The 24,947-nt window shown below is 41.7% G+C and overlaps 1 protein-coding gene and 1 long non-coding RNA gene across 6 annotated transcripts in view; one reads left to right on the forward strand and one right to left on the reverse strand.

Moving 5' to 3' along the window:
- LOC129556362 (uncharacterized) overlaps window positions 1-6,904 on the reverse strand; it is a 30,101-nt gene extending 23,197 nt beyond the window's left edge. For 2 of the 5 annotated variants that reach the window (XR_016038867.1, XR_008685979.2), the window contains exon 1: window positions 147-6,641. This is a non-coding gene — a long non-coding RNA (uncharacterized LOC129556362). Of the gene's footprint in view, window positions 1-146; window positions 6,642-6,664 lie in introns of those variants that run through there. The other 3 variants (XR_008685982.2, XR_008685981.2, XR_008685980.2) reach the window with 3 other exon arrangements.
- POMP (proteasome maturation protein) lies at window positions 6,888-17,770 on the forward strand. Its single transcript, XM_055426323.2, has 6 exons — window positions 6,888-7,013; window positions 10,123-10,220; window positions 11,914-11,974; window positions 12,949-13,050; window positions 14,668-14,761; window positions 17,600-17,770. Exons 1-6 carry the CDS (start codon window positions 7,011-7,013, stop codon window positions 17,665-17,667), a joined length of 426 nt encoding a protein of 141 aa, XP_055282298.1. The 5' UTR covers window positions 6,888-7,010; the 3' UTR covers window positions 17,668-17,770.
- The last annotated feature ends 7,177 nt before the right edge of the window (window positions 17,771-24,947 follow it).

A 24,947-nucleotide genomic window follows, 5' to 3' on the forward strand; every position in this document is an offset into this window, starting at 1 on the left:
ACTGCACAATGTTTGTTAGCAGATATATCTTCTGAATTAAAATTTTCAGTTACTATTAAAATGATTCTATGCTCCTACATGTAGACTGGCAAATGAAGGGTAAAGGAAACGGGTCTAAAATTTAAAATTTTTTGCACATAACCTACCAGCTGTATGTTCCACAGGCAAATGAATAGACTCTCCATTCTGAAAATATAAACTGTTTCCAAAATACAGACCCAGGGCTTCCCAGATGACTCAGAGGTAAAGAATCTGCCTGCAATGCAAGAAACACGGGTTCAGTTCCTGGGTCGGGAAGATCCCCTGGAGGAGGGCATGGCAACCCACTCGGACAGAGGAGGCTGGTGGGCTACAATCCACGGGGTCGCAGAGTCAGACACGACCGAGTGACTGAGCACACATACACCCAAGGTAAAAATTCAAAAAGTAAAGGGGAACTTCCTTGGTGGTCCAGTGGTTGGGACTTTGTGCCTCTGATGTAGGGGGCACAGGTTTGATCCCTGGTCAGGGAGCTAAGATCCCACATGCCTCACAACACAGCCAAAAACAAACAAACAAACCACACATACCTGAGACAGGGCTGTGAAAGCAAGGAAAATGGAATGCTAACCTCAGTTGTGCCTGTTGTAATGCAGACGTAAAAGAAAATACCTGGATTCCAAAGAGTCCACTCTAGTATTATCAAAAACCAGCTTTTCATAAGCAGAGGACACTCTTTAAAAGTAGCTCTAAGTGAAATCATAGCAAAATATTTCAGAAGAAATATGAAATACCCGTCTCTAAGGGTTAAAGAGAAGGGTCTGTCAAATAAATTTGATGTTACATATTCCTTCATCTCTTAACACTTATAAAGGGACTTGCAAAGAAAGATGTGTAAATAGGATTTATCTTAAATTAAGCACACGGAACCTTTCCCAACACTTTGAGAATTCAGACAGTTTAAAGAGGAGTTGGAGGTACTCTTTATAATCTGGAGGTTATTTTCTGGTCCTCTAAAACACGGTAACTTTCTTCTTAGTTGAAATATGTACCACCCTTGACAATCGCAGGGGAGTAATTTCTGAAATTTATACTTAATACAACAGTTCTAAGTTTACCTTAGATGTTCACCAAGGAAAACACCTAATGTTTACCAAGGGAACATTTCATGCAAAGATGGGCACAATAAAGGACAGAAATGGCATGGACCTAACAGAAGCAGAAGATATTAAGAAGAGGTGGCGAGAATACACAGAACTATACAAAAAAGATCTTCACGACCCAGATAATCACGACGGTGTGATCACTCACCTAGAGCCAGACATCCTAAAATGAGAGGTAAAGTGGGCCTTAGGAAGCATCACGATATACAAAGCTAGTGAAGGTGATGGAATTCCAGTTGAGCTATTTCAAATCCTGAAAGATGATGCTGTCAAAGTGCTGCACTCAATATGCCAGCAAATTTGGAAAACTCAGCAGTGGCCACAGGACTGGAAAAAGTCACTTTTCATTCCAATCCCTAAGAAAGGCAATGCCAAAGAATGCTCAAACTACCGCACAATTGCACTCATCTCAGACACTAGCAAAGTAATGCTCAAAATTCTCCAAGCCAGGCTTCAACAGTATGTGAACTGTGAACTTCCAGATGTTCAAGCTGGATTTAGAAAAGGCAGAGGAAACAGAGATCAAATTGCTAACATCCACTGGATCATCGAAAAAGCGAGAGTTCCAGAAAAACCTCTACTTCTGCTTTATTGACTATGCCAAAGACTTTGACTGTATGGACCACAACGAACTCTGGAAAATTCTGAAAGAGATGGGAATACCAGACCACCTGACCTGCCTCCTGAGAAATGTATATGCGGGTCAGGAAGCAAGAGTTAGAACTGGACATGGAACAACAGACTGGTTCCAAATCGGGAAAGTAGTACAAGGCTGTATACTGTCACTCTGCCTATTTAACTTATATGTAGAGTACATCATCAGAAACACTGGGCTAGATGAAGCAAAGCTGGAATCAAGATTGCCAGGAGAAATATCAATAACCTCAGATATGCAGATGACACCACCCTTATGGCAGAAAGTGAAGAGGAACTAGAGTCTCTTGATGAAAGTGAAAGAGAGTGAAAAAGCTGGCTTAAAACTCAACATTCAGAAAACTAAGATCATAGCATCTGGTCATCACTTCATGGCAAACAGGTTGGGAAACAATGGAAACAGTGACAGACTTTATTTTGGGGGGCTCCAAAATCACTGCAGATGATGACTGCAGCCATGAAATTAAAAGACGCTTACTCCTTGGAAGGAAAGTTATGACCAACCTAGATAGCATAGTAAAAAGCAGACACATTACTTTGCCAATAAAGGTCCGTCTAGTCAAAGGTATAGTTTTGCCAGTAGTCATGATGGCATCACCAACTCAATGGACAAGAGTTTGAGTAAACTTCGGGAGTTGGTGATGGACAGGGAGGCCTGGCGTGCTGCGGTCCATGGGGTCCCAAAGAGTCGGACACGACTGAGCGACTGAAGTTTTACCTACCTTGAAGAGAATATGTTTTATTAAATTTTTCCATGAATTGCCTTCCCTCCTTTCTCTCTCAAACAATGAAGAGCTCACTCTTCTACCTTAAATGCTGAGGGAAAACATCGCCACGGCACCAAGCCTTGAACCAGACCCTCTCCAAATCCCCCCATTCTGATTTCAAAGTTCAAAAGAATCCACCTGGTTGAGAAGTGTCTAGAGAGGCTGGGAGAGACAAAGGGTAAGCAGGCCCAGCCAGAATTTGCAGCTGGTGGTGATGAGAAGACTGGGCACAACACACACATACACACACACACACTGTGGCTCCTGATGTCAGCTGATGTCGGAATTGTAGAGACTGTGGTAGGATGGCAGTTTTTGTTGAGTCCAGTCCTGAGGGAAGGGGCGTAATTGGAACCAGACAAGGATTTAGGGTCTTGGCTTATAGTGCTGAGCTTTCAGGTTGGGCTCCAGGCGCAGAAGGGTGCTTCTGGAAACTTCTCCAAACCTACTTCCAGCCTACTTCCCAACCAACCAACAGCCAGATTAGTCAGTCTTACCTCTCAGGCACAAGTATCCATTTATCCATTCCTCCCCTCTGCTTTTCATTTAATAAACATTAGTTGGTGCTTGCTACAATGCAGATATGATAATTTGTAAGACATGGCCCCTGATTGTAGGAGTCTGTGGGAAACATGAGTGCCACAGATTATGGTAAAGTGCATGAGGGCAGAAAGGAGAGAAACTGACATCTCCACTCAGGTACTCCTCTGCTACTGTGGCCCTGAGAACATGCAACCAAACTTTCCTGGTCTGCTGCAACCAAGACTTCCTGGTACCTTTTACTCTGCTCCAAGTTATCCGCATATCTTAGCGCTGGCTGAAACCTAGCTTTCTCACAAATGATGCCACTGTCCTCAAAAGCTGGTCCAGTGGTGTCGGCTCTTTCTTCCACTTTCCCTGTTTCACACAGAGCAAGAAAATACCACTGCCTCTTGCTATGGAGAGCTACTGCTCCATCATTAATATCATCACTTGACTCCTCTTCTCTGAAATGCACTCATCTACTTGACTCCACCCTTCCTCTTCTTTTGGACGGATGAGGATGTGGCCAAAGCCATGGGGATTTTTCAACTCGATGTGCTTCACATCTCCTAACAACCAACCTCTGCTCTTGCCTGGCTGTGCTCATTCACCTGCTTTTCATCCAGGTTTTATTACTGGTCTGCAGTCCAAATGAGAGGTTTTTTTTCTATGTTCAATAACACACATTCAACAAATATTTCTGCCAGAGAGGTTAAAAGTTAAGGAAAACAACAAAAAGTAAAGTAAAAGGAGGTACTTTTTCTCATACACAGTATATAACCAGCTTGACTTCTTATATAGTACGATCTACTTCAGAGTAATTGAGCATGAGCTGAAGGGGCATGTCCAGAACTAAGAATAGGGCCTGACACATAGCAGATGTCAACTATTATTACTGTAGCCTCCAAACTCTATAATGTACACAAAGCTTAAGCAACCATATCAAACCATTCTAGAATCAAATCTAATATATGTTTAAATTACTTTAGCACAACCAACACTGTCTTGTATTAGTTAATGCTGTAACAAATTTTTTAAAAAGAACATAAATATGGGTATGTTCACTGCTCAAAATAAGGGGACTTTTCTCCTTGCCTGCTTTCACGTTGGCCACCAAAGGCCTATTTTCAAGACTTCAAGACTTTTTAAAGCCATTTTAAAACCACATTCTAACCTCTATTTTGAACCACTTTCAACCTCTCAGCACTTTCTTCCCCTTCAGATTCTAAGACAGCAATTTGATTTTCCTTCTGCCTCTCTGACCATTTCTTTTTTGTCTCCATGGCAGGCTCCCATTCCTCTGACTGTCTGTTAAAAGTCTACTGCTTCTTGAGTTCATCATCTTTCACTGCTGCTTCTCAAAGTCTTTCTAATATGTTGTGCCACCTTCATTTATATCTTTATAATTTCTGTCTTGGACTACTGCAACGCTCTAAATGGTATTCTGATTCCATATATCCCTTATGTTGCCACCAAAATAATTCTTTTTTAAGTGTCAAGTGTTTATGACAAGACCGACATCATCTCCTCTCTCCTACAAGACATCCCAGACTTCCGCACTTCGTACAGGGGATTTTCATTTCAGTTCCAGTCAGTCCCTCCGGTCTCATCTCATCTTGCTCCACCTACTCACCCAGGACTCCAGCCACAGGGACAGTCTTCGAACGTGACTGCTTGCAAATCCCTGTCTTTTCATGTTTCCTCCTCAAGTGCCCTCTTTCCCTGTTCCCAACCACTCCCTGATTGAGCTCCTTTCTCTATTAAGCATTTACACATTTCATTTTAATATCTGTTTACGTGTCTATGGCCCTGGGAAAACAAAAGTAGCTCAAGTACAGGGAAATGGCTTTTTCTCCTATTCAGCCCCAGAATCTAGAACCAAGCCAATGCTCAACAAATATTTCATGACTGACTCGTGAGCAATCAATAAACGTTAAAAAAAATTTTTTTTTAAAGATGCAGTTTTAGAATGGGTATAAGTACAACTGAACCACTTTACTGTACACTTGAAACACAACAGTGTAAACCAACTATAACCAATACAATATAAAAATTAAATTAAAAAAATAAAGAGATGTAGTTTTCAATTTTATCCTTAGAACTGAGTGAAAGGAATAAGATGCAAATGAAACACTCAAGCTCCAAACTCTGAATAAAGAGGGACATTCTGAAGAGCCAGAAGGAACACACAACAGCAATGCACAATTCTCGAAATCTGGATTATCACAGCCATTCAAGTTGTGGGATCACAACAGTGGATATGCATAACACATACAACCTTATCACCTCCCTCCTTAAAATCCTTCAATGCCTTTTTAAAGATAAAGCTTCATTCTTAACCTGGCACACCAGGGCCTCCATAATAAATCTGCCTCCATCTAAGACTCATCTCACACATGTTCAGTCAGCTAAGTCATGTCTGACTCTTTGCGACCCCATGGATTGTAGCCCACCAGGCTCCTCTCTCCATAGGGTTCTCCAAGCAAGAATACTGGAGTGGGTTGTCACTTCCTCCTCCAGGGGACCTTCCAGACCCAGGGATCGGACCCAAGTCTCCTGTGTTGCAGGCGGATTCTTCACCACTGAGCCACATGGGAAGCCCCTCATCTCACATTACTCACTACCTTACTCTGAACTAACCACACAGGCTTTCTCTCCCACTTGAGCTTTTGCACCAAATCTGCCAGCAATTCTCCCCTAATTCACCCTCACATCTTGGCTGTCAGCCCAAGGATTCCTTAAATTATTTCCACTACATGGTGACAAAACCCAAGTCTGTTTTTAGCATCATATTGGGAAGGCAACACACTATAGTGTGTGACTGTAACCATAAAGGATTAAGTGTCTTCCGGTATATCTATTTAAACTCTTTTATCTTTTGCTTTCAGCACCTGTACAACTGAGGTAATTGCGGTACCCACTTCACCTACACTTTCAGCACTTTGAATTGTCACTATGTAATAAGAATCCTCGTGAAAGTGAAAGCAGCTCAGTCCTGTCCCACTCTTTGCGACCACATGGACTGTAGCCGGCCAGGCTCCTCTGTCCATGGAATTCTCCAGACCAGAATACTGGAGTGGGTTACCATGCCCTCCTTCAGGGGATCTTCCCAACCCGGGATCCAACCCAGGTGTCCTGCACTGCAGGCGGATTCTTTACCAGCTGAGCCACAAGGGAAGCCCAAGAACACTGGAGTGGGTAGCCTATCTCTTCTCCAGCGGATCTTCCCGACCCAGAAATCGAACCGGGGTCTCCTGTATTGCAGGCGAATTTTTAGAAGCTGAGCTACCAGGGAAGCCCCAATTAGAGCTCTCAACTATACTTAACTTAGCTGTCACCCTGGCCACCGCCAAGAGCTCCTCTACTGCTGTATCGCAGGACCCACACCAGTCGGCTCATTTCTCTATTTTTAGCCTCGGCCCAGGGTTCTAAACACAGGACGCCTTCGATACGTGATTTAAATTAAAAAAAAAAAGCAAAAGAAACTGGGAAAACCTTAGGGTTTCACGTTTGCTGCAGGCTAATCACTCATCCCACCTGGGCCTTGCTTATCCTTATGAAAAAAAATGTCACCTTTACCTCAGAGATTTTGTACAGACAGGGCGACGCACCTGGCAAAGCACACTGCCCCTCCCCCGGCGGTAGGGGTTGCTGACGGAGACAGCAGAGGCCCAAGCCGCCCTCCCCGCCCTCCGCCAGCCCACATCCCTCACAGCGCCCTTGGCCCCAGGTCCCTCGGGACCTCAAGCGTGGGAGCCCCGGCCCCGCGCGGCTCCTTCCCGGCGCCCCGCGCCCTCCTTCCTTCCTCCGCCCGGACGGACGCACTTCCGGCGGATGTTGGGGGGGGCGAGCCCGGAAACGGAAGTGAGCGGCGGGGCCGGCTGACCGTCAAGGGGAGAGCGTCGGTACGCCGAGCGAGTCGAAGATGGTGAGTGAGACCCCCCCCCCCCAGCCCCGGGCGACCCGAGTGGCCGGCGGGCTCGGGTCGGTGGCCGCAGGAGCAGCCCGCCGCCTTCCTGCCCGTCCTCGCGGCAGCGGCGGGAGGAGGAGGAAGCCGGCCTCTCCCGCCATGATCTGTTGAGTCACGGGGTTCAGGGGTACTCGTGGCCGTCCGGGCCGGGCTTTGGCGCTGGTATCGGGAGCCGCGCCTCGGCTTCCTCCTCTCTCACCTCCTATTCTCTCTTTCCACCCCCCAGGCCCCCAGCCGACCCCGACCTCGGTCCCTGCCTGGAGTCGGCGCCGAGCTGGCAAGGGCAAACCCGAAAGTTGCGGCGGTCTTGGGGTGGGGGCACCGCCCGATAGCCCTCCTCCGAGGGGCGAACCCTTGGGAGTCGCGTCCCCCAAATTCCTCACCCGACCCCCGACCCTCGGAACTGCCTGGATAACAAACCCACAACTGTGGGTCGGCTTTCCTTCACTCTGCTTTTACTTTGCCAACATTTTGGGGAGTTTGTAGCATGCCAGGCGTTGGAGGGGGTAAAATTAGATACTTGTTACTCCCCATGTGTTAGCGTTGTTAGTAGAGTCCTCCTCCTCCCCTTCTCTTTTTTTCCTCTTCTTAACTTAAAAAAGTTTGATATTTGGGAGAGATTTCCTGAATCGTCATTGCCCGTGACTCTTAATACCAGTCCAAATCCAGAAAGCTTCTGTTGGTGAATGGGCTTCCCTTGTAGCTCAGTCAGTAAAGAATCTGCCTGCAGTGCAGGAGACCCGGGTTCGATCTCCGGGTCGGGAAGATCCCCTGGAGAAGGGAATGACAACCCACTCCAGTATCCTTACCTGGAAAATCTCATGGACACAGGAGCCTGGTGGGCTGCAGTCCATGGGGTCCCAAAGAGTTGGGCATGACTGAGCAACTAACAACTTACTTCTGTTAGGGAATACTGCTGAACATAGAAAAGAGGTTTTATAAACACTCAGAAGCTGACTTCCCTGGTGGTCCAATGGCTAAGACTCTTAGTGTTACCCATGTGGAGGGCAGGGGTTCTTCCATCCCTGGTCAGGGAACTAGATCCCATATGCTGCAACTAAGAGTTTGCATGGTGCAACTAAGAGCTGGCACAGCTAAATAAAAATTTTAAAGACACTCTGAAAAAACTAGTGTTAACTTTTCATAGATTTGCTCCCCTCTGCTAGTTTCTTAGAAACATCATGTACTGATCCTGATATTTTACAGAAGGGAATTGGCAAAGTGATAACGGGTAGAACCCAGAGATCACAATCCCCCTTTTCTTTGTGCCTAGAAGAGACTTTTCTTGTGTCACTCTACAATAAAGCAGTCAGGGAGGAGGAGAACTGTACATGTAGGAGATAACGTTTGGGAAGGTACAGTCCTACAGCTCTAGGCCTGTAAGAAGTTCAGATACCTGGAGGGATGAGTAGGCAGGGCTGGAGAGATTCTGTGCCTTCATCACAGACACCTGTTAGGTTAGTGACAGACACTAGATTCCAGCTTCTTTTCCTAGTTAACCGTGACTTCTCTTCCTTCAGAGGAGTTGAAACCTGTTGTGCAGGTTCTTGAGTTCCAGGCTTTGGGCCTTGGACATTGTTTTTCAGACAAGGCATTGACGAACCAGTGAAAGATTTTTTTGTTTGTTTTTTGGTTTTCTCCCAGCTTTGTTGGTGGAGATTGCATGTCAAGCAGACTTTGCTGTGTAGAACTGGAAAATAGAAGAGTCTACGGGCAACAAGACCCAGTAGAGTGCTCTTAAAGCTATCCAGGAGTGAGAGCCTGGACTTGGGTAGTAGATTGGAGAAACCCTGGACAGACTACAGTACCTGACCCTAGTGAAATGCACGGATTGAAGTAAAACAGCAATTTAAAAAGCTAATTTCCCAGAGTAGTTTCTCCTAGAAGAGTATAGACTGAATACCAAACTGCTTGGTTTTTTTTTTGACATTTTTCTTCAGGATTGCAAGGATGTTGTATTTAGCACCAGATGGTTTAAACTCAGCATCTTGTGTTTTACCTGTTGTAACATGTTACATTTTTATTATGCGTGTTTATTCTCTCTACTGGAGAAGGAAATGGCAACCCATTCCAGTGTTCTTGCCTGGAGAATCCCAGGGACAGCGGAGCCTGGTCGGCTGCCGTCTGTGGGGTTGCACAGAATCGGAAACGACTGAAGCGACTTAGCTGCAGCATTCTCTCTACATTAGACTAAGCCCTAAACACCAGATATGTATCTTCAGCATCTAGTAGAATGAGTCCCTGCCACATAGTAGATATAAATATTTGGTGATTAAATTACAGTGTAAATGAGTATGGTGACAATACACAAGTACCACATATGATGTGAATCTTAGCGTTTTGTTTCTTTTTATTTAGGCCAGCCTGATTAAGTGCGTTTATTTTTCACAGGTAGCACCCTCTTAAGGGAACCAAACACTTTCTGAGATTCCATTTTTTCCTTAGCTTCTGTGACCATTCTCTTCTAGCTCTTCTGTCCATACTTAATTCCATTTTCCTTGTTCTTTGTCCTTAAGGAATGGTATTCCCCAGGATTCTGTCCTCAACTTTTTTCGTTCTGTGCTCACCATTCCAACGTAAAGGAAGGATCTTCAAAAAAAAAAAAAAGGAAGGATCTTCCCAGTGAAAGTAAATCTGATCATGATCAGGTGCTCAATTTCAGAACCAAATATTAATTTCTTTGCATATTTAAGCCTTTTCATTTTTTCTTTTCACCAGCCTTTCTTTCTGTCCTACTCAGACATGTAGTTAGCCGATCATCTCAAACTACTTGTGGCTTGTTCATTTATATTTTTATACCTTTACCCGTGTTCTTTTTCCCTGGAATGCCTTTCAGTCTGAGAGCACTCACTATCAGGAATCCTTCCTGCCCTAAATTCCAGATTGTTCACTGAACCTTGTGCATCCCTCTACGTGATGCTGAGGCTCATAGTAATGACCTAGACTGTAGTCTCTTAGAGGGCAGAGACCTTTTCTCTGATGCTTAAACTGTATTTTTACATAGAGGTTCAGTGTGAGTTGTTAACATTTTTTTAATATATAATAGTGTTTTTTATTTGTGTTTTAGAATGCCAGAGGACTTGGATCTCAGCTAAAGGACAGTATTCCAGTTACTGAGCTGTCAGCAAGTGGACCTTTTGAAAGTCATGATCTTCTTCGAAAAGGGTATGTAGGGGAGTTGTGACTTTGTTATAATATGTTCATTATTTTTCACAATATTCTTTAAATCTTTTGACAAACCATAAATATGTATTTAATTTATAAAATAGCAAGTAGTATACTTTAGAGGAAGGGAAGAGAGGAAGCATGAATGTTTCTATAGTGGAAGAAGCATCTTACCAGAGTACCAGGTTCCCAAGAAAGTGTGTCCTCCCAGGAGAAATTACCTGGCAGCACGATTTGGTGGTATTCTTCTTTTTGCTTCTGATGACTTGGAGAGCCCTTTGTTCTTCATCTTATTAACTAAGATAAATTGGGAGTAATTCACTTTTCTTTGGGAGATACAACATAGCAGTAAAGAGCATGGGCTCTGGGTTTTGGTCATGACTCTGCTATTTACTAGATGTGTGCCCATGGGCAGATTACTTAACTGTTCTGTGTCTCAGTGTCCTCACCTGTGAAATAAGGCTAGTAATAGCATATTCTTATTTTGAAGGATAAATGAGCTAATCCCTGGAAAATACTTAGACCAATATGTGACATTAGTAAGCAGTATTAGCTGCTCTTGTTTTTCATTTCTATTTATAGCACAGTTAGACCCCTTCCCTTGACTTCCTTTATGTTTTTATATGTTTATGTCTCATTTTCTGGTACTGGTCCTTTTTCTTGGCAGATGGTTTTTTCTGTTTAGTCAAATATCCTCCCCACTGTGTACATACTGTGTTTTGAAATTTATATTTACTTAGAAGGTATTAGTCACAGAATGTCATTCTAATATTGGTCTCTGGAAGCAGACATAATGCCTCATTGTTGTCTTTCCATTTTGTAGTGAAAGATGCAGTATATTGCCTTCGGAATTGGAGATATAATTTGATTTATAGTATAATCAAATTCATAAGCTAGCCAGTAACAGAGTCCTGGTGATTTGGTTTTGGGTTTTGGTCCGTTCCCCCCACCCCCACTACACATACACGAAATGCTCCTTTTTCTTCTCAGATTGTAAGATTACCATGAGCAGGACCATTTTCAAATTCCACTTAAGGGTAATGCTTTGTACAAAGACAGTATTTGATAAATACTGATGTTGCAGGATTTCTAAGGTTTCTTTCAGCTCTTAAATCCTGGTTTGGAGAATCAGATGGTGATGTTTATATAGAGAGTGATGGAGACCCGTGGCCCGGTTCTAGCTGTGTATCACCTAATATAGTACTTGGCGTATGGCAGGTAGTTGGTAAATCTCAAACATGTTTTTCAGTGTGTGTTTATCAAAAATATATTAACTATTGAATATGCATTAGGTATGAACAGGAGAGATGTAGATATTTTATGTAATAAAAGAATCACATCATCAGAGTCGTAGTAGTACACATACTATTAAGTTTCTTCCAGATATAGAGCATCACTTAGCACCATTTTTTGGAGGGTTCTCCCCAGTTGATTGAATTCTTCACCTCCAGGATCTATAATAGATATATGTGCAACAATATATAGAATACTTGATTTTTTTCCCCTCTTAGTGTAGTTCTGGGAATTATATTTGTGTTAATTCCCATAGTCACCACCACAGTCAGCGTACAGAATAGTTTGTTCATCCCCCTCAAGCTCCTGTGCCATTTCATTGTATGACAGCACTGATAGATAATTTTGAGCTCTAGGTATTGAGTGATCTGTAACCTCCCTTTTAAATGTTTATTTTCAGTTTCTCTTGTGTGAAAAATGAACTTCTGCCCAGTCATCCTCTTGAATTATCAGAAAAAAATGTAAGTATGTTACCTGTGTTTTTATTTTTATGCTCTAGTAGATAAATGCTGTTAGTAATATATGATTAAGACAATTCTGGTGTTGAGCATTTGACTATGAAAAACATGAAGCCTTGTTTTCAGTATCCCATGGAATAGGCTTTGGTTCACTAAATCTCCCTTTCTACACCTTTTTCTTTGTCTTTTTTATGGACATTTCTAGTGGCTGATGCTAAAGCTGAAACTGCAATACTTTGGCCACCTCATGCGACGAGTTGACTCACTGGAAAAGACTCTGATGCTGGGAAAGGTTGGGGGTGGGAGGAGAAGGGGACGACGGAGAATGAGATGGCTGGATGGCATCACCGACTCTGTGGACATGAGTTTGAGTGAACTCTGGGAGTTGGTGATGGACAGGGAGGCCTGGCGTGCTGTGGTTCATGGGGTCGCGGAGAGTCGGACACGACTGAGCAACTGAACTGAACAGAGCTTGATCCACCTCTCCATTCCTCTTACAATATTTCCTCACTTGGTGATCTTTTTTTTCTTTTGTATTTTTCCCCTGCCATTTTTGCTGTTGATCTCCAAGCCCATCCCTCTAGCCTTGAATCTTTTTTTCAAGCCCTTCATCTCCAAGTTACTGCTAGGCACAGGACATACACAAATGGGTATGGCATCATCCCCATCCTTTAGGGGCTGAAAATATAATGGGAAGATAAACAGTGGATTGGGACTACCTGAAGCACTGTAGAGGACCACAAATGGAGCAGCCAACCTATGGAAGGCTTTCTAGAAGAGGGGACACTTGAATAGTTTTAGACATGTATTAGTCAGTTAAATAAGTGGAGAAAGGTCACTCCCAAAGGTGGTAGGACATGTATAAATATCCTAAAGACCATCTAAAGGGTTCTGTGTATGTGTGTGTCACATGGATATCAGTGCTCACTGGTTTGAAAGCAGAATGTCACATTTAAAATTATGTGTTGTCTTTGTAGTACCAGCTCAACCAAGATAAGATGAACTTCTCCACACTGAGAAACATCCAGGGTCTTTTTGCACCACTAAAACTACAGATGGAATTCAAGGCAGTGCAGCAGGTGGGTTTCCAGGTGTCAGTCTGCATGCATCCCATGTGTGTGCTGAATTGATTGGGAGGAGTCTTCTATCTGGTAAAAGCTGTAGAAACCTCACCTTCTCTTCTTCCCTGCAGCCTCTCCTACTTTCCCCATGTTAGGATATGACCTCCATTCCTACTTCATAGAGAAAAGCAGCTTTGAAATAGGAAACCCCTTCGATTAGAGGCTCAGTGTCTGGATATTTACAGGCATTCACTTTTATATTTCTCTCCTTTTGGGAAGTTACTTTGAATTTGTGGTGCCTCTAGGAATATCCAAGTGGAGGTGTCTAGTGGGCAGGTTGTATATCACTGAATACACGTGTTGCTCAGGAAGAAAATGTCCTTCCAGGTGTTGAAGAACTGTCCCCCATCTATACTCTGCTGCTAAGTCGCTTTAGTCGTGTCTAACTCTAGGCTCCCCCATCCCTGGGATTCTCCAGGCAAGAACACTGGAGTGGGTTGCCATTTCCTTCTCCAATCCATCTATGCTCTAGATTCTGTCATATCACACTGCATTGATTCCAGTGACTGCTGGGTAGCTAACAAAGAACAGAAAATGGAAAATTTGGTTTGGCTGCATTCAAGTTTGTTGAGTATGTGCCAGTGACTGCCATACTTTATAGCACACTGTGCTGCAGGTGTGAGGGGCAGGTGCTGCTGTCCTGCGTCACAGGTATTGAACCAGGGTGAGGCAGGTCAGGTAACTCAGCAAGGCCGTAGGATTGGTGAGTGCTGAAGCGGAGTTTGAACCTCTGACTCTTTAGCCTGTGCTTTCTCCACTGTACTTAGGTACTGGTCCGCAGTATAAGAGGAAGTTGCCCAGTCGTGTCCGACTCTTTGTGACTCCATGAACTATACAGACCATGGAATCCTCCAAGCCAGAATACTGGAGTGGGTAGCCTTTCCCTTCTCCAGGGGATCTTCCCAATCCAGGGATCGAACCCAGGTCTCTTGCATTGCAGGCGGATTCTTTACCAGCTGAGCCACAAGGGAACCCCCGTCTGCAGTATATAGTAATTGGAAAATGTAGATAGCATTAGTTCAGAATGGCATTGTAGTTTTTGAAAGCCCACAGATGACTTTGATCTTCATCTCTAGTTATCATTACTGTTTTAAAGGGTCATGACTTGTGTTTGTGCTATGAGCGCATTACAGAACAACATACAAAATGAATAATCAGTTTATTAAGTGAAGTAATGCTCTCAGTGCATTTCTTCAGAATTTCTTCAGGAATTTGATTGTACCATGTTTTTTAGAAACAAAGCATGATGTTAGACTCGAGAATTTTGTGTTTCATCACATGGTATGCTTTGGTTTTCCTGGACAGATGCAAAGCTCCCAAATAATGTGCGGACCTGATGGGATTATTAAGTATTAGTAAAAGCATTCAATTTCAGTGTCTATATTTTGAATAAGGTTATGAAGAATTAAAAATTGGATCTAAAATATGGACTTACCATTCCTCTCCTCCCCCCTCCCCAGTTAAATTTATATTTTATTTAGTTTGTGAATTTTGCAAATAAGACACTGAAATGTGATCATGTATGTTTTTCCTCTCTACTGTTTCTAAGTTTGCTCTTTTATACTTCTCCTGAAGGTTCAGCGTCTTCCATTTCTTCCAAGCTCAAACCTTTCGCTTGATATTTTGCGGGGTAATGATGAGACTGTTGGATTTGAAGATATTCTTAATGGTAAGTGCCTTTCTCTGGAGCCCCAGTCATGTACAAGGCAGCAGCAGCGAACGCAGCCTGCAGTGTCCTTGTCATCATGTCGCGTATGGTTGAGTGAATTCTCTTGTGTTTATTCACTGAAATAAGATAAAATTTAATGGTAATAACTGTTCTTTAACTGGTTTTAAAAGTGAAAGATGTCTAAGGAGTTCTGAGATTATAGTCGTTTCAGTCAACCATTGACAGTCATTGATTTCATGTCCTGAGGATAAAGTCTGATGTGTGAATCCAGCATGATGTTCTTAGGACAGCTTAAACAAGGATTGTTGTTGCAGTATTCAGAACATTTGTGGGATATGATTAGCTTTAAAAACATCTAGAAAAAAATAAAAGTTTTTTTCAAAAATACCCTCCTTGTCCTCCTAGATGTGTTTCTGTAGATGGCGAATACGAAAGAAGAAAAAAATTTTAACAAGTTTCTCTGGATGATTGTATTATGTTTGAGGTCAATGACTTTTAATTAAGAACATGTAGCATCCTGTTTTTTTCTGGTTCTGAGGAAAGAGAACAAATACAGTTCTGTCCAGTATCGCCTGTGCTCATTGTGTCCCTTCAGTTCAGGAGAAATAGAAAAACGAAGCAGGATTAAATTGTACTAGTTTTGCTTGGCTGCTGATGTTTGGTAAGGAGGTGCTGTGGACATGGCAGAAGTCTCATGAGCCTCTTCTGTGAGGGCACTTTTTGAGTGCATGAAACCTCGGATTCCTAAGCTTTTACATTTAGACCTCATTTAAAACAAGTAAGGTGAGGCCTTGCCTTAGCTGTTCCTTCTGCTTAGAATACTTTTCCCTCACTTATCAGGTCCCAGTTTAAATGCCACCCCTTCACAGAGGCCTTCCCTGACTGCGCAGTCTAATGTGCTCCCAGTCACCTTGGCACCTCACTTTAATTCTTTGCATATCACTCTTCTGGTATTTTCTTGTTTCTTATTTGTTTTCCCAACTTAAATACAGGCCCCAGGAGAGCTGGGGACTTGATCTTGTTCACTTTTGTGTCCCCAGGGCCTCCTGAGGTGCCTGGTTTGTGCTGAGTGAGGAGAGCTCTGGCTCGCTACTTTCTCCTCATCACCTTTGATACAGAAGGAATTTTAAAGTCTACAGTGAGGGAGTACTGTGTTAATCTAAGTGCAATATGAAGACTATTAAACTGGGATGAAAACCTGTACATTTTTCTAAAGTGTTGGAGATGATGAAGGTTTGCTTGCTTGCTCATCAGGAAAGTGCTTGGCCAACAAAAATCTGCACGCTATATTATAAGGAAGGGAAGAGAATGTGAGACTTTTTCCTAATGCTCAATGTGGCCTTCCGTTTACTCCCTTCCTGTCTCTTGAAGATGAGGAAACCAAGACTGACCAAGGTGTCTATTCCTGCCTGGGAGGACCCTCCATGGGGTGGGGCCTTGCTCACCAGTACAGGGTGTGCTGTCTTCTAGGGCAAGTGTTTTATTAAATCAAAAGGCTTAGACAAGCAGAGTTTCAAGGAAAGTTGGCATTGTATAAATGAGGATATTTTGTTTAAAAATTGGGAACATTATAGCCAAGATTCACGTCCTCCATGATTAATTACCTCCAACCCATCTCCCTCCTTCCTTCCCTGTTTGGCTGCTGCTTTTAGTTAGTGGATGTCCTTCCAGACTTTTCATATAAAATCAGAAGATATTTGGCATTGCTTAGTATTTATCTTTTTAACACAGTTGGTTTCGTACTGTGTGTATCTTATAGGAGGTATGCTGCATCATACCTGTGTTGAGGGATGCATACTTTTTCTCTCTCTCATTAACACGAAGCAACTGCTGCAGTAGACACCTTTGTTCTTTGTACTCCTATGTAAACATACTTTTGGGTTTTGGATGCCCATTGTATACATAGTCCTCTACTCTGTTAATAATTGTAGCAAACTCTTGTATATGTAACCATCTGTTAATAATTATAACAGTATCAGCGTCAGCTGTCGCTGAGGCTACTATGTTGTGTGACAAGTGGCCAGAGTCAGGATTCCTGAACTGATAATGACACAGTCATCTCCAGTCTCAGGAGGTCTAGTGAGAAAATATCCAAATCGATTTGTTATTCTCGATAATCATTATTTTAATGATTATTTAACAAACTGATTTTACAGTTTAATTCATTGAGTATCTATTCTGTTTCTTGTTCTGTGTGGAGGAGTAGAGGGCAAAAAAGAAAACGCTTTGTTGGTAGGAAGCTTACTGATGGTATTCATTTTTAAAGTTCTTAGGTGCATTATCACAGTTAAAGGAAGACTTTTGTCTGACTCATCAATACAGACGAAGATTCCTAAGGGTTTTTTACTCTAGGATTCTGGTTTGTGTATATATGTATTTGCAACAGAGCACAGAATGATAGATGAAACTGTAAATTACATTAAGGATTGCTTAATCTCTTAGCGATTGTTCCTAGACTCAACTTGGAGGCCACTGGAAAATTTAAGAACTTTGAAACATGAGAACTTTTTCAATCTATATTTTCTTTTAAAATGAACTGAATTGAGGTATAGTTGACATACAGTGGAATGTATCCATTTTACAGTGTCCAGTCTGTGAATTTTAGTAAACGTATGCAGCTGTGGAACTGTCTCCTCAATCAAGATATAAAACGTTTTCATCATCCCCCAAAAGTTTCCTTGGTGTTTTGCAGTCAGCTTCTCCACCCTTGGCCCCAGGCAGCCAGTGGTATATTTTCTGTCACTTTGTTTTGTCTAATTTAAATTTTCATGTGAGTAGAATCAGAGAATTTATCTTTTTTTCAGAACCTTTAACATGTTTGTTTTTGTTTCTTTTCAGACCCATCACAAAGTGAACTCATGGGAGAACCACATTTGATGGTTGAACATAAACTTGGCTTACTGTAATGCCGTGTGCTGTTCACGGGCGTAGAGGGGCTGCGTCTTGTTTATAGTTGTCTTTTTCCTATAATTTGATGTACACAACATTAAAGGTACTAACACATGAGAATTGTTGCCTAAATATCTGTGATCATTTGAAATTATTTGGGTCATTGCTTTATGTGATAATTGGAAGCACTTAGGGAGTTGGTTTTAAAACTTATTTATGTGAAAGCAACAGCTTTCTAGGTCTTTAAAAAAATGTTACTAATTAATATTATAAAACTATGCACAGGTTCCACATCAGCCTATTTTCTAGTAATTATTTAATTTTGAGTAGTTTTGAGTCTGCAACCTTTATAGTAGCATCTTCCAGAATAAACATCTATAATTGATTTCAGTGGCAACATTTCAAAGTAAGGACAGAACAAGACAGATTTTACCTTGTTTCAATATACTCCATTAATACTCATAAGAATAGCACTTGCTTTGTTGATGCTATTTTAGAATTATAGCTATATTCTTGGATTCTTTCAGGTTTTTTATTTTGGTCTTATCTTTAAACTGAAAACTTAAACAACCAGGAGATGTCAGTTTTAAACTATAGTACTGCATAGATTTATGTATCACAAGATCTTTAAATTTAAAAACATAGAACATACATGTACATACACATGCTATCCATGAACAAATTCCATAATAGTTTGTTTAAAAATAAATCTTCCCTATGGTGGTTTGTTCTTAATAAGGTATTTTTTATGAACCTAGTTTATAGAAATTAAAGATTATCTGTTTCTCAGGAACATTTTTATTGTGTGAGTCACTGATTATGACTGAAGGCAGTGTTCCCCTCTGCTCTGGGAGGTGGGGGCGGGTCTTTGAACAACATCTATGGAAAGTTTGGGTTGTTATCACTTGGGGGAAGGGTTTCCAGCTGGCATCTGGTGCTTGGAGGCCAGGGATACTACTGAATATTATAGAGTAAAAACTGCTCCTGACTGTCGAGATCAAGTGTAAAACTGTTTGCCAGCACAGTCTTTGCCACCCCACTTTACACTTAAATTATGAGAAAATATAGAAATAATTAAGGTTCACTTGTTTCTAAATGTGTTCTCTTTCAGCTAATTGTTAACAAAGTTGGAGATTTCTGTACCTTAGTTGTAGAATCTTAGATACCTTTTCTGACCAGTAGAGGGTACTATGAAATTAATGAACACAGTCTAAATGGTAAAGCTGATGCTTTAAACACAGAAATGGACATGATTAGTGCCTGTTTTCTGAAGGTCTTTTGCTTCCTCCCCCCTGCCTCCCACCCCTTCCTCTTTAACCTTTGTGTTTATGCCAATGATCCTCATCCCTGGGTATGTGTAAAATCATCTGGAAATTTTAGGGGAAAATGTTCTATCAGTCTGAATCTCAATCCCAGTAGGACAAGTCTGGGGTGGATCCCAGGAAGTCTGTTTACTTTTGAAAAGCTCTCTGATTTATATTCTTGCTTTCCTTTTTTGCTTTTTTTGCCTTTATATTAGTGACATTTCTCAGCACTAGTTAATTCTTCCGGTGTACCCCAGTGCTGAAATATTTGCTACTATTTCTTAGTCTCTGCAGTCCATAGTTTTTACCTGGAGTTGGAATAATTTGGGTTCCTTCATAAGAGTAAACTGCAGGTTCCTCTGAGTTAACTGCTTAGGTGTCAGGCTCTTCAGTTAGGCTTTTTTTTTTTTTTCAGATGCTGTGCTTTTTCTTAAGGAATCAGTTTAGTATTTGAGGAGTCTAATAATAGAGTTACTTCACAGGTTGCTGCCTGATTGAAATTAATTTTATTAACACTGAAATGATAAAATTCACAATAAAAGATATACTTAATGAGACTAGAATGTAGTTCTGTGTTATATTTTTTTAAATATATGTGAATAAAGGAACTTGTGGGTTTTACTGTCCCAAAGTGTTCGGTGGGTTGGCAAACAGTTGAGCACTGTTTGGCACATTGCAGTGTGGTTCTTCCAGTGAACACACCTCTTCACACCTATCCTTGTACAAAATACGTATGACAGGCTCTTTTATCAGTGTTTCTTTTTGAACTGGGTATAATCCCTCTTTCACGAGTAGACGTAAATATAACCAGTGCTTTCATGCATTTTGTTATTCCTTGGAATAACAAGTAGATTACTTTAGAAACAGACAATATAGTGTATAATCTAACACTGGAATCTGCAATTGGGTGAATCTAAGTTTTAACAATCGCAAGGAGTCGGACACGACTGAGCAACTTCACTTCAAGTTTAACAAAGCTTTGACTTGTTCCAATAAAGCAAAACCAAAACTGTGATACTTGATTGAACTTATTTAGCTCATGATTTCAAAATGAAATTCAGGTTCCTTCATGTACCATAAATCCTTAATTAAGAACCTGTACTTTGGTTTGGGAGGTGACCAAGATGGCAGAGTACAGAGACCCTGAATGTACCCATGGACATGCCAGAATTACAACCGTTTACAGAGCAAGTACCTATGTAAACAACCTGAAGAACAGAAAAGATTTCCCACAAGTAAAAACACGAGGCATGCGTCAGGTAGGAGGGACAGAGATACAGTACAGTCAGGACCCACACCCAGAGGTTGGTGAGGAAACGGGAGGAACATCACAATTATAGAGATCCTTCCCAAGGAGTGAGGAGTTTGCACCCATTTGACTTGACAGCATTGGGCACCTACACCAGGAAAACAAGCCCCCAGAACATCTGGCATTGAAAACCAGTGGGGTTGTTCAGAAGAGCCAGAGAGAGCTATAGGAAACAGACTTTTCTCTTAAAGGGTATATACAACCCAGTGTAGATGTCAATTTGAAAGGACTCTGGGTCAGGCCTGCTTGCTGATCTTGGATCCAGGGAGGCAGAAGGCAGCTGGGACTCCCCCTGGGCATGGAGATGCTGGCACTTTGGAGAACTTGCTCTGTCATGATAACCGCAGCATTGGAAGGCACCATTTGGAATTCTCACAGCCTGTTAGTGTCAGGGGCCTGGTCCCACCTACCAGTGGGCCAGCAGCAACCCTGCGCCTGCCTGGGTCAAACATCCAACCACGTGGCAGGCCTACCCTGCCTTTCAGCGGGTACAACTCATTGCATAAGGCACAGCCTCAAAACCAAGTGGGCCAGGGGCCAGCCCCACCTGCCAGCGCACCTACAGTAGTCAGTCTTGCCACAAGAGAAGGGCGCATGCAGCCCACATAGGGACACCCTGGAGCACAGAGCTCTGTGGCCAGAAGGGAGCATGCTGGGCCCACAGGACGTCGGCAGCATAGGGTCACCTCTAAGATTAGGAAAGGAGCTGACTTATCCAACAGAAATAAACACAAAATTGGGCAAAATGAGACAGAGGCATGTGTTCCAAGTGAAGGAATGAGATATAACTGTAGAAAAAGAACTAAATGAAGTGGACATAGGCAATCTCCCTGATAAAGAGTTCAAGGTAAAGACCTTAAAGATACAGACTGGGGAAAAGAACTGATAAGAGAGAACTGATAAGTGAGATTTTCAGAGAAGCATCAGAAAATATAAAGAAGAACCAAATAGTGCTGAAGAAAACAGTAACAAAAAATACTCTAGAAGGAATCAACAGTAGATTAGATGATACAAAGGAATAGATCAGAGATCTGGAAGGCAGAGCAGTGGAAATAACCAAAACTGAACAGTTTTTTAAAATTGATGACAGTTTAACGAGACCTTTGAGGCAATATCAAACATGCCAACATTTGCATTACAGTTGTAGCAGGAGAAAAGAGAACTTATTTGAAGGAAAAAAAGATAAAAACTTTACTTACCTGGGAAAGAAACAGACATCCAGGTCTAAGAAGCACAGAGTCAGTTGTAATAAACAAGATGAACCACAAGAGGTTCATAGCAAGACACGTTATAACTGAAGTGGCAAAAAAAAAAAAAGCAAGAGAAAAGCAACTAATTACATGCAAGGAAACTTCCATAAGACTGTCAGCTGACTTTGTAGCAAAAATTTTGCAAGCCAGAAAGGAGACGATACTCAAAGTGAAGAAAGGAAAAAACTTATAACCAAGAATATTCTACCTGACAAGGTTATCATTCTACTATACAATCCAGTGGGCTTCCCAGGTGGCTCAGCAGTAAAGAATCTGCCTGCCAATGCAGGAGATGTGTATTCGACCCTTGGGTCAGGATATCCCCTGGAGAAGGAAATGGCAACCCACTCCAGTATTCTTGCCTGGAGAATCCCATGGACAGAGGAGCCTGGTGGACAGGTGAACATGGGGTCTCAAAGAGTCAGACATGACTTAGCAACTAAACAACAACAGCAAATACAATCCAGCAACCTACTTCTGGGTATTTTTCTGAAAAAAACAAGCAAATTTGAAAATATATATGAACTCCTATGCTCATTGCAGCATTATTTAGAGTAGCCAGACGTGGAAACAATTGAAATGTCCATCAACAGAGGAATGCACAAAGATAATGTGGTATATATATATATATATATATATATATATATATACAATGGGATGCTACTCAGCCACATAAGGAAGGAAATCTTGCCATTTGTGACAATGTAGGTTGACCCAGAAGGTATTATGGTAAGTGAAGTCAGAGAAAGACATAAGGTTTCAGTTATTGTGGAATATAAAAAACAAAGGGACAAACACAACAAAGCAGAAACAGGCTCATAGGTACAGAGAGCAAACAGGTGGTCACCAAAGGGGAGGAGTTTGGAGGGTTGGGCAAGAGAGGTGAAGGGGATTAAGAGGTAGAAGCCTCTAGTTATAAATAAACCACAGGGATGTAATGTACAGCATAAGGAATATGTCAATAACACTGTAATAACTTTTACAGATGGACTGACTGGGACTAAGACACCATGATAATCATTTCATAACGTATGAAAATAAATCATGTAATACACCTGAAAATAACATAATGTAATAGTCAACAATATTTCAATTTCAGAAAAACCCGTACTTTTAGTTTGTTGTAGTATATGCCCTTAAATATCATTAAAATATTAGCACTTACTGTTAGGTTTGTTAACAGAATTTCAGAAGGTTTTTTTTTTTTCATATTGAAAAATCAAATTTTGAAATGTTCGTTTGCTCCCAGATCTTAAATTTATTTCTGGAGCCAGTAGATGTGCTTCGTCTTCTGTACTTTGTCTTTTTGCTTCTTTTTGGTTTCTTGAACTGGTGGAGACAGGAAAAAGCTATATTGTTCATCTCTGTGATGAAAGAGAAGTCATATAGAGGGTATGGCTTCAGATCAGTGAGGGACCAGAAGGAATTGTTTTCACTTTGGCTAGGCTTATTTACTTTTGGAAAGATAGGTTGATTTTAAGTCAAGACTTCGACCGCTGTTTTTCTGTTTCTTTTCTGTGTTGTATATAAACCTTGCAAAACAGAAACCATATTTTTTTCTCCAACTTTTAATTTTGAAACTTAAAGAGAAATAGAATGAATAGAGGGGAATTCCCTAGTGGTCAAGTGATTAGGACTCGGGGTTTTCTCTGCTGCAGTCCCAGACTGAATTCCTGGTGGAGGAACTAAGAACGCACAAGCCTCATGTTGTGGCCAAAAGGAAAAAAAATAGCACACCCAGCATAACCTTCATGAAATTCACCAGTTGTCAGCTTACTGCCTTTATTTCCTCATGGATAGATTCAGGATAAATGTTTTTGGCAAGAAGTCTGCAAAGGTGATGTATGTACTTAAGTGTCATGCAAGGAGCCATATGAGGTCAGGTTGTCCCACTTATTGGTGTAACTAACTGTGATTGATTCGTTGACAAGTGGTGGCTGCCAGAGCTCTCCATTGTAATAGTATAGTTTTCCTTTTGTAATTAATAATAATAATAGGTGAAATAATAGTTTGAGGCCCCATGTATGTCCTGTCCCTCAAGAATCTTTCACCCAGTGGTTTTAGTATCCATGAAAAATCTTTGTCTCAGTCATTTATAACATGGTCACTGGGGATAGGAAAGAACTGAAAAATTGTGATGTCTTATTATTCCTTCTGCATTTATTGGTTGACAAATTTTGCAAAGCCATGTTTCCCACCCCACCCCCATCCCAATTTCTTCTCCTCTTTAAGGTATCCTTATGGACTCATGGATTCTTACTTAAAGTTTTATAATCCATTTCTGTCATTCCTTTTCTTACCGCCCTAAATCAAATCATTTTAATGAATACATAGACTTTCCATTTGAACAGAAAATTACATTGGTGTTAAAGTGCTCTATTTAATTTTTAGCTTTACTAATTAATGTTATTTCACAAAATATTGAATATACTTGAGACACGTTAGTGATCATAATCATAGTTATTATAGAAGTTATTACCAAAGGATCCCTGTTAGCCACAGGGAAACACTGCTGCCCTTAATCCCACCGGCATCTCGCCCAATCCCTATCACACGAGAAAGTCACAAGATCAGAACAAGAAGCGGAGCCAGAGCCTTCCTCCCCTTGGCACTGTGGCTTAAAAGAGTCACTACAGGGACTTCCCAGATGGTCCAGTGGTTAAGAATCTGCCTTGCAATGCAGGGGATGCAGGTTTGATCCCTGGCCGGGGAACTAAGGTCCCACATGCTGCTGGTTAACTAAGCTTGTGCGCCACAACCAGAAATCCTACAGGAGCCAATGAAGATCCCGAGAGCCACAACTAAGTGAGACCTGATGGCAGCCAAAGAAACAAAGTTTTTTTTAAAGTAGGCATTATATTAAAAAGCAGAGACATTGTTTTGCTGACAAAGATCAATCTAGTCAAAGCTATGGTTTTTCCAGTGGTCATGTATGGATGTGAGAGTTGGACTATAAAGAAAGCTGAGTGCTGAAGAATTGATGCTTTTGAACTGTGGTGTTGGAGAAGACTCTTGAGAGTCCCTTGGACTGCAAGATCAAACCAGTCCATCCTAAAGGAAATCAGTCCTGAATATTCATTGGAAGTACTGATGCTGAAGCTGAAGCTCCAGTACTTTGGCCACCTGACGCAAAGAACTGACTCCTTGAAAAAGACCCTGATGCTAGGCAAGATTGAAGGTGGGAAGAGAAGGGGACGACAGAGGATGAGATGGTTGGATGGCATCACCTATTCACTGGACATGAATTTGAGCAAGCTCTTGGAGTTAGTGATGGACAGGGAAGCCTGGCATGCTGCAGTCCATGGGGTTGCAAAGAGTTGGACACGATTGAGCGACTGAACTGAACTGAGGTATTATGAAAATTTAATAGAAGACACAGGAAACTAATAAGACCCTAGAAGCTTTGCATTATTCTTCTTTTTACATTTTTTATT

This window comes from Moschus berezovskii, chromosome 13, assembly GCF_049115385.1.
Source record: "Moschus berezovskii isolate FMDL1 chromosome 13, NW_MosBer_1.0, whole genome shotgun sequence".
Lineage (NCBI taxonomy): Eukaryota > Metazoa > Chordata > Mammalia > Artiodactyla > Moschidae > Moschus > Moschus berezovskii.